Raw genomic sequence first — 13,526 nt, 5'->3', positions numbered from 1 at the left:
AGGCATAATGAATAGTTGATAAGAAATAAATCGAAACACATAATATAATAGGTAATGGCGGTTAGATTTACACTTACCTATATTATATTGATATGTAGTATGCATACCTAAGTACGACCCGTCATTCGATAGTTAAATGCAGTTAACCGCGGTAGAGTACAGTTTAATATCGCCGTGGTATATGCTAGTAGGTGGAGCTGGCAATAATGTGGATCCTCACAGTATATAATTTGCCGTACAATACCTATACGTTTCAGATTTCATCGACACCTCGTGGTGAAATATTGACCTCCTGCGGCTGCAATGAAAGCACACAGTTGACATAATAATATATTATTATCTATTATTGATGCTGACGGATTAGACAATAGTATTATTTTCTAATCGAAAATGGATACCACGACCCACACTTGGGGACCCAACCTACGTAATACGTCACCACGTCAGCGCCCTCGATGTTTGAGAGGACGTCATGCCCTCGTTTTTCGTCTCCGTCTTACGTAGGTGAGACAAATTTTCGTCCAAAAGTTTCAATAGCGTGTTAATAGTTTCGACCCGTAAATTTCTCCACATTAAAAGCGCATAGCTTGATATCGGTAGACCGGTGTCTAATTTTATTTGTATTACACACAATTGACATGATGCAACCCAGAGCTGGAGAAGGAACTGCTTGAGCATTCTTCTAAAACCATATCTACTTTATCATACTTTCTATATTATGTTAAGAATTATAATATGTTTAATTTATTTTAAGAATTTTAATCTGTTTGTTTTATTTGTGAAGAAAATGTAATGTACAAAGTGTGTTAGGTAACAATTCAAAAACCAAAACATAAATTGACAAGTATTTGACCTGCTGAACTTAATAATTTTGTTTAAATGTCGGTATGTCAGCTTTTCTTAAACTGTGTTCCGTAGAACCCCGCCTCAGGGTTCACGTAAGTGCTTTTTTTCAAAATGTTCAAGAAAATTACTTTAAAAAATCTAATTAAAGATTAGTAGAGGCTAGTGGGGAAAAACTGTTTGTTATTAGAAAAAAGAATATTATTCTATTAAATGATAATATTGTACATGGTGTAGTCTATATTTCTAAAGTATTCTTATAGTGCTTATACAGAATACAGAAATAATATTTGAGCGTCGTTAATAAAAATGAATATATAGAATAAATATAATGCACATATATTAAGAATATTTGTAATAATAAATAAAATCAATTGCACTTACCTTATAAAAATCGTTTTATTATTTTATATTATTTTTATTTTTTATACACACATCATTATTATGATATGAAATTATTATAATTTGTATTGGAAATAATTCTTACATAAAATGAAGCATTAAAAATATTCAAACAAAGTAAGGGTTCTAATATTGTCGAGCTGTAATAACTTATTGTTGAAAACCAAAAACAAGAACCGGAAAATCTAAAAAAAAATGAGAGTTCCACGGATAAAAAGTTTAAACAACGCTCGTATAGTATTTTATTGTGTGTAAGCTATCAAGTTCTACTTATATTCAACACAATTCGTTTGTAATAACAAATTTATAATTGATTAATGAAGATGATCAGTTATTTTACCAGTAATTTGTCAAAAAAAAGTGTCACCGCATGATATCATAATGTCAATTATCGTTGTACAAGTTATATTTTAGTCGTTTAGTACACTTTTAGAATAATTAGTCATTGCTTTAAATTATTTCGCCGGTAATCTTCTATCGATACCAATATTTAACAGTAGGTATAGCACAGTATAATATAATATAGCAATTAATTTTCATATTCTCNCCCCCAAAAAAAAAAAAATGTCGAAACATTGCACACAAAATACTGATTGAACGCTTTTGAATCAGCGTTTTAAATAAAAAAAAATGTATATATGTATATAATAATATGCCTTAAATTAATACCGTGTTAGTCCTTTATAATTCTTAGAGGATTTATGTACGGATTGTAACTGAAAAATACTACTCGCTGCGTGTAAGGTTTTTTTAGAATGCATTGTATTAGATGAGTACATATATATATACATATATATATACATATAGTATGTATATTCCATTTGGGATTTATAAAACGGACTCAAGCGGACACCCGCGATGATGTACATATTATAAACATGTTGAGTGTAATATATATATATATATTTTTTTTTTTCTTATATAGTTTATTAAGGCTTCAACAACAAAGATTTTTAGCCTACATTTGTTTAAAGAATAACAAGGGAGAGCGATTTTACATACAATACATTTGGTACATTTTACATAAAAGGGTATTTACAATGGGTGGTTTGATTTTATGCTAGTGAAGAATAAACTGAATGCGGCCGTGTTCTCGTCATTGAAGGCTTGGTGAAGTGAAACAGGATTTTGGAATATCTTGCGAGCTTCGGTGAATTTGGGGCAGATGATGACAATGTGCTCTATTGTTAAAGCTTCGTTGCAGGTATCACAATATATTGGTGCAGGTTCTTTTTTGATTAGGTAAATATGAGTTAGGCGAGAATGGCCTATTTTGGCTATATATATTATTATAATAATATGATATTACACCGATGGCAATCGGAAACGATTTGTGTTCAAATAACATGACGGTACACATGATTACGTGAACCATTGTCCGATTTGATGAATTCTAGATCATGCGCCGCTAATGCGCACATCGTACGAATAATTCTGCACATTTTTGGTAATATCCATTGTTGTACAGTCTTTTTTTGTACAGTTCGCGGACGACCGTGATATGCATATTTTTTATATTATATACTTTCGATATAATACTGTACAATATGTCTCCCGTACCAATAAGCATATTGTGATCGCGCAATAATTCGGTAATAAATGAATTTTCAACCAAGCTATATCAAAAATTTAACTAGGTATCCACTAAACAGTAATCACATTAAACGTCAATATAGTTGCTTACCAGTATTATTATTATTATTGTCATAATCATAATAATTCCATAAATGCCGTAATCTTATTTTACGACTTTAGAGTTGTTGTGTTAAGAACTTTTAGGTACAACTTTATGATGTAGAATACAACTTTTGGCAGTTGAAGTCTGACATACCACATGCACAAAACATGTTTCAAATTTTTAATTGCTGTTAGTCTTAATGTTGCTATAAGCTATCATAAAAGTACTGTGAAACTCCACTAACTATGTGTAGGTGTGCGCTGTAATTCTGTATAATATGCATATTTTATACACTACAATGTTTTCGTTAAAATTAGAAACTTTGAAACTTTAAAAGTTGTATTTATGAAGCTACAATTTGAAAACTATTGGTTATAAATCTTAAATAAAATACTTTCATGGATTGATTATAGTACGTAAATTACTGTATATAGGTATACTCCTGCAAGCAATACGTAGATTCCAAATTACACAGTAGTCAATAAAATATGAGAAAAAAAACTATTTTCGATGAATTGGGCCATAAATATTTATCTTTTTAGTTGAATTTTGTATTGTTATCTTTTTTTCGGGAATAAAAATTACCAAGAACCTAACTTAACTCAACTTTGTCGGACTCATAAGATCTCAGTCGAAAATTATTTAATATTGTATATTACCTATTGGTATCTTTATCATAGAAATCAAAAATTGTGTTCAAATGTATTAATTATAAAATAAGTATTCTGTATATCTATACAAGTAATGTTTGTCATTCATTTAAAATATGTCTTTCAAAACATATTTTAATACAAGCGTATCTGGAAAAAATCATATTGAAACTGTAATCGTTCGTATTAAAGTGCATCGGAGTTAAATAGATTATATTATTGTTATTGTGAACGTCATGTTTTAATATTGTTGCTATTAATGTAATGTACTCGACAGCAAGGTCTTTTTCAGTAAAAAATCCTGTTTCGATGTTACAAAAGTACAGTATTATAAAATCTACGATTTTACGTTGTACAATATTAAAGAGTAACACGGGGCTCAGGATATGCAATTTAATAGTACAAACGTGATACGTGTAGAAATTACAGGACATTACTGTCTGCACTGCAGATCAGGCATGCCAAATACGCGGCTTTCTAACCCACAAGAAGTAGAAGAACATAGAATGTTTGATAATGTTCGTAATTTTTTGTAAAGTTTGATTTAAATGTATTTAAAATTGAAGAAAACTTTTTAAGACCATATTTTAATTGCTATTACAATATTTTTTCTTTGGTGAATATTTTGATACTTCTATATATATCTAAAACTGCTGCTTACATCTTTACAAGATTGAAGTTAGTACAGTATTTCTGCATAGAGTGGTGAAGTCGATTTTTATAACCAATTGTTAAGACTAAAATTATGGATGGTTGGGTAGGTCACTGAAGATGTTAATTAAAATAAATAGTAAATACATATGTATTTTAATGAAAACAATTATAATTTATATAATGATAAACAAATAATTATCAATATATTTTTGAAAAATATAATCACAATTATTTATATTAAAAACGAATATTGCGTACGTTTTTAAAAAAAATCAAATTGATATCATTATTAACAAATTTAAAAGGCAAGTAAAAAAATATATTTTTAAGTTATTGAAAGAAGTAGGTATACATAATTCGTGAGCTGAGTATGAAAAGGTTCTAACGTCGTGTTATTATTAATGTTGGTTGTTGGTTTAGATGTTTAGAATGTTCGAAGGGCTCTCGAGGTCTTGTTTTAGAGAATTTGATTAATACACAGTACAGTATTAGTGCACTATTTGGTATGTGCAATGTGCATATTATGCAAAATAGTGCAGTCAATAATAATATATATTTTTTATTAATTGTCTTGCCTGACTTTCCAGCTGTCTCTGGGTTATGCTGTAGACGTCTTAGGTGACAAAAATTAATCACTGAAAATACTGGAACCGAAATAATAAAACACTGCACTTGTTATTGCTCTCGTCATAAAGAGTCCAGTTGTAGCTCGTAGGATTCGGTATAGAGAGGTTTTTACTGTGTTGAAGGGGGGTGCGCATGCATCGTCTAAAGGGTTATGATCACCAGAGAATTGTAGGCGACTTCATCAAAAGGTTGATTTCTTAAAAGAGTAGATTTCTCTTCGGCAGCAAGGGCCTTTTTTTACCATACCTTTTTCCCGGCCGCTAAACCACAAGCCATACGCTTTATCTTTGCAACTAGGAACTTGCCGATATCTTAATCCGTGATCGTACAATATAGTAGACCCTTTTTGTCTGTTACAATGATTTTGTCGTGGTCTGGAGATTTCCGATTTCTACGTGCGACATTCTTGCCATTATTTATTTATTTGTTACGTTTTACACAACATTGCTATAATGACGTGTGAGCAAATCATTGGGCACAAAAAATTTTCAATTTTTTTTCCTTTTTACAGCTATTTATAAAAGTAGGTAAATTTGATACATTTCGATATATGTTTTTAAATGTTTTATGCTCTATAAAAGACGTATATAAAATATCATAATGTTATTTTACTGGAATATAAAAAAGTACACATTACACTACATACATTTTTTTTAAGTTTAAACGTTTAAACAATTGATAGAAGAGAAAAAAAAATACGTTTCTTTATGGACAATTGAAATTTGAAGTTCAATTTAATGAAATAAGATATGATTGTATGACAGTCTCCGTTCCGATTGATTGTTGTTATTCAATTATTAATCCTTGAATTCAAATTGAATCTATCAGTGACCTACTCAAGTATGAGGTACGCTCAACATCTATGTATACAGAAGATCGACTTGCCAGGTTTTATTTTAATTAAAAATTTCTAAAATAATGATTTCAACTAATTAATGCTTAGTGCTTTAAATCTGTAAAATAATTACATATTCAATTTGAAGACCAACTGACCATTGATTAGAAATTTGCCAAGAAATTTTCAAATCTGTATGAGGCAATGTAGAGTTGTTTATTGGCGTAGTTTCAGAAACAAAGAGTAGAAGAGCCCTACTCACGGTCACAGTCATGACGAATAGTTTTATAGTAAATTCAATCTTTACCAATAACCTCACAAACAAACTCTTGTAAAAACTTGATAGACGTTCATCGGAGACAATTTGTTTGGCTTAGTCAAGTCCACCAACTTGGAGCCGTAAGTAGGTCACAACTCGGAGGCAAATTTCAAAGGGTTGAAAGATGGTCTGTATGAGAGCTCAAATAGTCGTTTTTCTTAATTATTAGGTACTATTAATTTATATGATATGAGTATTATTGTTTATGCTGTTGTAGTAGAATATCTCCATTAACTGGCTATCATTTCTATTTATTTGGATTTAATTTATACCATGCAACCTTTGTTACCATTTTTATTTCAATATTGTTTTAAAGCCATATTATATGCATTATATTATGTACCTACACATACAATATAACACACCAATACACCGAGCTCATCAATATTTTCCGAGATATCCTTACCACTCCTTACTCATAATTGCAATTTGACAGTAACTGATGAACACGCTCGTTTTTTTGTGTTATTTAGAATTTTTTTGACAATTAGTTTATATAATTAATAATGTTATTAGATAAATACATCGATTATATTATGATGAATATGCGACCATGTTGTAAGTCTTCATTTTCTTTTAATAAATTGATATTATGTTAAAATAAAAATGACTAAATATCATACATTTGTTATAATTTTCAGCACGCAACTTAAAAATAAATGTTGTAAGTACTCGAAAAAAATTAATTTGGATCTCAAAAAATATTTGCTGGCCATTTCAGCCAGCATTTGTAATGCATAATATATTTATGTATTATTATATTTTGTTACTTGACGACGGATGTTTATAAAAGTTATAGTTAGTTCCACGAAGAATTGAGATTCATTCATAATTCAGTCAGCTTAGTGTGCGGACGTTATATATTTGCTTTAACTTATCGTATTATTGTATTCATATATTTGTATTAATCTATCTTATTAGAATCAGTTCTAATTTTCTTTAACTTTTTAATCAGTTGATTAATTTTCTTTAACTTTTTAATCAGTTGATTAATTGTTAAAAACAATCAAAACATAAAAACCCATCATGGTTGATGTCTCCATCAAACATTTTAACCGTTTATTACGGTCTTTCAGTAAGTACCTATTGAACATTCTAATATAATATTTTCTAGCAATATTTGGCGATACAGGGGCGCGAATGTGATAATAATATCGTCACGAGCTGAACGAGTGAACAAGAAGTCTGCCTGCAAATAATAATATCTGCTCGCGATCATAATAGGTATATTTAGCTACGCCCGTGGACCACCCATTCACACCCAAAAAGTATTTTATCCGTCATGTGTCAACTCGAAGTCCGATCAGAAAGCGCGTGGCCCAGCGCCTTGTTCCTCCTCTCCCTCCCCCTACAAACAGCCCTGGATGACTTTACTAAGTCTCGACTCTCACCGGCAGTCATATAATGTTATAATCATGTTTTAAAATCGTAATAATTTATGCACGTTCGTAAATTTGATAAAAATCAAAATACCATAAAATAGCCAATGTCATAGGGGCAGAGGTATTATTCTTGACTTAATTATGCTCGAGGATATTAAAAGTAACAAAATTTTTTTGGTTCTGCTAAACGCAAATTTGATGTGTTGAATCAAAGAGATAAAACTAATAGTGCGCTGACATACTCTTAAAGATCTGGTTTAATGATGGGGGGGTGTTTGAAATGCCGCTCGACTGAGATGGTGGATGCGCTTCGCCAGCGCCGTGTTGTCTCCGTCGTAATATTATGCAGCAGTTAATACTTTTCTTTGTTTTCAGTCAAATCAAGGTTTTGTACTTACATCCTGTTTCTTGGGATACTGGTGGCGATTGCTCTGAACATGGAGGACAACCGCATAACTCGCATAAGTGAGTTTTTTCAACCACTCGAAAGACCTTATTAATAGTACTCGATATTCTTACGGACGTCTCCTGGCTCTTTTTAAAGCACATTAATTGATTAAATACTATCTGTTATAGACCGATTTTTGTTCTTGATTTTACCCATTCCCCGCTGTCTAGGAGTTCTGGATACAAGTGGACTGGGTATTAATTATTATACACCTCAAAATGTCCCGAGAAAATTCAATTATATAATTACTAACAAACGAACTGTCTGTTAAGCTTAACCCTTAAATTGGCAAACGTAGAAAAAGAGGCCTAAATATTATAATGTATGATGTTTCTGACTAATTCGAGGCTGCTGAATCCAAAAATGTTGTCAATTTTTTTGTATAACTTATAGTTTTTGACTTACAAGTTGTATCTTTAGGGATACATTACCAAATCCATGCAATGTTAGAGTTGTATCTGAGAAGATACAATGCCAAGCATAAGGACACAATTCTTGTACAGTTGAAATACATTTTTATATAACATAAAATAATAAAATTTTTATACCTCTTTACTTATAAAAAATACGCATATAATAATACTGTCTTCTTTTAATAATTTGAATAAATCTTTTGTTAATATGTAAAATGTAAATATACAATATATAAAATCAATCAAATAACTTTTAATCTTAGAACAAGATAGGTACAAATTAAATAACATCAAATTTTAATATTTTCAGTCTTACAAATAAAACAATATCACCTTATTTTTATGACATAAATAAAATTTTTTTATACATAAATATTGAATATATAAAATTAATCAAAACACTTTTAAAAGTATGCAAGTATATAAGAACAAAATACAAAAAAAAAACAAAATCACCTTTTTTTTATTTTTATTAGGAGTTTTATATCCTAAACTTATAATATAAACAAAATCTTAGAAAAATTAAATTAAGCAACCCATTTCATCGAATTTTCGAGACCCACGCGCGAATCATATTGTTATTATTATAACGTATTACGGTACTACTTTATAGGTAGAGCCAGAATTCTCTATGAACAACATCTAGACTACTGCACGTTGTCTGAGGCGGCCAGCACGGAGAAAATGATGACGACAGGTGCGTTCAGCGCGATGTTTATTATATTATATTATATTTATACGTTGAGTTAGGGATGTTATGTCGAAACGTTGTTTTGATAAGTTTACTTGCTATATGGAATCGAAAGCTAATATCGATATCTACAAAAAAAAATATATTTTAAAATTATTATTTTAATGATTCAACTTAAAATAAATTATGAAAAGCCCAATCATTTTTTAAAGAAATCTGCCAAAATGTAGAGTACGTTTTCTAGCCTAGAACTCTATTAAGGATTTAAGTGGCGTAACAATAAAAATGATTTTGGCTTGTATACTAATTTAACTTAGTAAGAAAAATTTGGGAAATATAAATAGATCATTTTACTAATAACATTATTGAATAATGAACACTTACATAATTTTTTCAAAATCTCAGATGAACCAGTGTCATTCATGTCATGGATAGTATCAGTGTTTCATCCTAACACTGACGTAAGTAGAGGGAAGCCAACGATGTGGTGGAGCATTTTTCCATTCACTTCGGCACTCCAGCTGGAAACCGTTTATGCTTGTAAGTATTTAAAGCAATTACAGATAAGTTAAGTCAATTTTAATTTAAAACAGTGAAACCTTCTCTAACAGACATCCCCCAAATAGCAGTTTTTTGAAACAAACTACATACTTTCTAGGAGAAGACAAAATGTATGTGACAAATTTTCAGAGGTTTCACTGCATAATATAATCTAATATAAACTTATTATTAATTATTATAAATTCATATTGATAATATCATGAATAGATATTAACAAAAACGACATTAAAATAATACTGTATCTAAATATAGATTATATATTATGTGGGGGCCCTTGAAATTATAATAATTAGGTACCTAATAGGATAATTACAATATGCTATGATATATTATATTTTAACAATCTGAATTAAAGACGAACTTTAATAGTGGTACTCGATATAATTTTTAAACATATTATAATTAGGAAAATCGTTCTATGTTTGTATATCTATGGTGTTCATATTGGTTCTTTTCCGAAACTAGAGTTTACTGCAATCATTAATTTCGAAAATATGTCCATTTTATTCTGACAAACTCATAATGTAAATTAACATATTTTTTTAACTTTAATGCATAGATAATGTAAATTAAACAAGATTGAAGATCTATAAGTTAATAAGCTAAAATATATTTTATAAATTATTTCAGTATTAAGTACATATATACAGGAAATACATGTTAAATAATCTTAGTAGTTACAGGTTACAATAATAGCACGCGATATATATATATATTTTTTTTTTTGTTTAGTCCATCAAAGCGCAGTGAAAAGATTAGAGTATGTGAGCGTTGATGCCGATTACGACGATGGATACGCGGGGAGAATATTGCCTCCTGCACGTCCACTGAAATGTTGCAAGAATGACGGTAAATATTTATATCCCACCACGCATTATTTTAATAATATTGAATATATCTATAATATTCGCGTGGACGCGCTAGGTAAAAACTGCGTATTGTCTGTCGCCGACAAATTCTATATGGTCGTATTCGAACGACCAGTTATTAACACTCACCTCAATAGGTTAAAAGGAAATTTAAAACCTCATAATTTTTTTTGCAGAGAGTTTGCCCCAGCTGAAAACGTTGTACAACGACATTTTCAAACGGGAACCCGGTCAGTTCGTACCGGATCGTAAAAACAGAAATTTACTTTTCAACGCTTTCTACCAATATTTCGTTTTGCAATTTTTCGACGTGGATTCCAATTTGATGGTTTGTGTAATAGAAATTACAACAATAATATTATTATTGTACGCTGCGCGCGCGTTTAAAACGATATAATATACCGTATCTACCACTGAATAATAATAATTAAAATTAAATTAAATTAAATTTGTTGAATAATAATTATATTGTCCAAACATATATAGGTAACGGCTTCGCAATTGTACGGCAGTGATGCTGCGTCGGAGAAATCGATGAGATCGTTCTCCGGCGGTAAGCTCAAGACACTGGAATTTAATTCCGACCTTTATGCACCAAATCAGGTGTTCGAACTGCGCTCAAGCGTATTCTCAAAGGCTTGGGAAAAAAGCATTTCGAACGATGGTTCGTGGGTGAGTACCGGTTTTTTAAAAATATTTATTCAGATTTAAATCGAATTTTTGTTAGTTGGTAGTAGGTACCTGTGTATAGAATAGTTGCAATTATTATTATATTATTATGCGGGTCGATCATTCATTTAAGCGTTCATTATAAATTATAATACTATATTAAAACGCTTTTGAAAATATTTTTGTTTTTTAAATAATTTCAATTCATTACTGTATAAAATGTTTTGATAAAAGTTTACATCACCTACTAATGTTTCTAATGTTTGGATAGACGGAGTTACAATACAAGCGCAGGCACACAGAAAAATGTTTGTTTTACTATAACACTGCTAATTCGCTAATTTAACTATTTATACGTAAACAAATTAACTGTACCTACATCTGAAATTTGATTTTATTACATCGAAGTGATCGGAAAAAAATATTTTTTGTATGCTGTTGTTCATAAAACTAAATAATAATTAAAAAACAATAAAGATGAAAATACATTTTCTTCAAAAATGTTATTTTGTAATGCGTTTTCAATTATTGATGAACGATTTGTGAAAAATAGCTCAGCAGAACGATCGCCCGGATTTTCAAGCGGACAGATATGTTGGGCGCGAGCCCAATGCTGTTCGTGATCTCTACTATTTGGGTGCGTGAGCACAACCTAGTGTGCGACGAGCTGTCACAGAAGTCACCATCGTGGACAGACGAAGAGATTTACACAACGGCCAGAAATATTGTGACCGGTCAAATGATGACCATAATGATGAACGAAATACTAAATGTGAAACTCAGACCGGAAGTTTACCACCATCGAGTGGAAAACATCCGTGGTGTTGGCACGCCTTTTGAGTTGTATCTGACGATGGCAGTATCAAGTCTGCCAGAAAAGTTGATGTATAATTCAACAAGTTTGATAAACTTTAGCAACACAAGGTCAGTCCAAAACTTAACGATAAAATTTAAAAAAACATTAACTACACATTTTGACCCTTACGGATATCATAGGTTATTATAAGCTATTTCACATGCACAGTTCCAACAAGGATGAATGATTTAAGTTAAGGGCCTCGGGTTGGTGCGGTTTTAGTAAACTAAAATATGTCTTTGAGGAAAAACTCTCACGACATGTAAAACAGTCGGATTTCGTTGGTTATTTTTTTCATTTAAAAGAGAACAGTTTGCTGGTCTATGTAATTTCAAATTGTATTAATATAATTGCGAAATACTGAAAAACCCGGTACCATCGTCACCCTTAAGTATTTAGTTTAAGTACGACAAGTATATAGACGCCACCCACATCAGCTGGCTTTGGCCGTCGAACTTGGGGTCCTATGCAGTCTTACATAGGGTAGCTTTTTATTCGGGGGTAGGTACCGTACCTGCACAATATAGCCACATCCATAAATGAAAAACATAAAGCGTCGTTGAACTAATGCAAAATATAATATGTTTTTAAAGAACACGTTATGATACAATACGTTTTAAACTATGATATTACGAACTCATCAACTAGTATAACACCGAACTATAAAGGGACGCTAGGGAAAAGGGACTAGAACAGATTCCAATCTAGTTTCAGAAAAAAAGCGACTTATTTGATGAGATAAACATATGTTATAAGTCATCACACGCGTATAACACGGTACGGTTGTCTATATTTGTAGACAAGTTTTGAATGGTGGATTACAAAACGCAATGGAATTTATGGTGAATTCCAAAATGGGTGGGGTCACGGCGCACAACGATGGAGCCCTAACCGAATCAATGACAAAGGCACTGATGACGCTGTCTAGGGAACACTGCTTGCAGGGATTCAATAGCTACAGAAGGCGATTGGGGCTGAAAGGTTATAAAAGCATCGTCGAAATGACGAGGAACTCGGACACCGCCACTCCCCTATTGGAACTCTACCAAACGATCGAAAAAGTAGAGTTCTTGACCGGCGTTCTGGCCGAAAGAACCAGTTCCTCCCAAGTTCTATCCACGGCCGAAGTATTGACGAATAGCTACATTATAAATGCTATATTGACCAACAACCTCACGTCGGTAGACTCGTGGGTACCCCATACGTTCGGTGGAGAAGACGGTTTTAAGTTGGTGAAGACTGCCAACTTAAAATCATTGATCTGTAGAAATATGGGTTGCGACGGACTAGAAATCACACTATATGCGAAGTAAACAGGTAAGTACACGGTACATCAATAGTAAAGTTATTGATGTACCTACTACCTACAATAGTACGAGACTGACGATTACTCCGGCCTTCGTATTTTTAGCGCATCGTCGCGGAGCTAAACAAATATTTACAATTTATTCGTTTGTACATAGGTACGTTATTATTATTCTCTTATTATTTTTACCCATATTTATTTATTTATTATGTTTATTAAAAGTTTTAACTGCTTTTGCAAGCCTCCCAGGTTTAGGAGCGTTTGCCCATTTGTTAGACGATTCTGAGCTGTAATCAGAAATTAAAAAAAAAAAAAAAAAAAAT

At 31.4% G+C, this 13,526-nt stretch overlaps 1 protein-coding gene across 1 annotated transcript; it reads left to right on the top strand.

Moving 5' to 3' along the window:
• Nucleotides 1-7,827: 7,827 nt before the first annotated feature.
• On the top strand, nucleotides 7,828-13,206 carry LOC111026495 (prostaglandin G/H synthase 2-like; the record flags this gene model as incomplete). Its single annotated transcript, XM_022304591.1, has 6 exons — nucleotides 7,828-7,855; nucleotides 10,236-10,352; nucleotides 10,549-10,700; nucleotides 10,859-11,044; nucleotides 11,595-11,965; nucleotides 12,697-13,206. Coding segments are annotated over exons 1-6 (1,364 nt in total), but the record flags the coding sequence as incomplete, so codon positions are not given.
• Between the last annotated feature and the right edge of the window lie 320 nt (nucleotides 13,207-13,526).

Source organism: Myzus persicae, unplaced genomic scaffold (assembly GCF_001856785.1).
Source record: "Myzus persicae strain clone G006 unplaced genomic scaffold, MPER_G0061.0, whole genome shotgun sequence".
Lineage (NCBI taxonomy): Eukaryota > Metazoa > Arthropoda > Insecta > Hemiptera > Aphididae > Myzus > Myzus persicae.
This window is presented reverse-complemented; position numbering and strand designations above follow the sequence as displayed.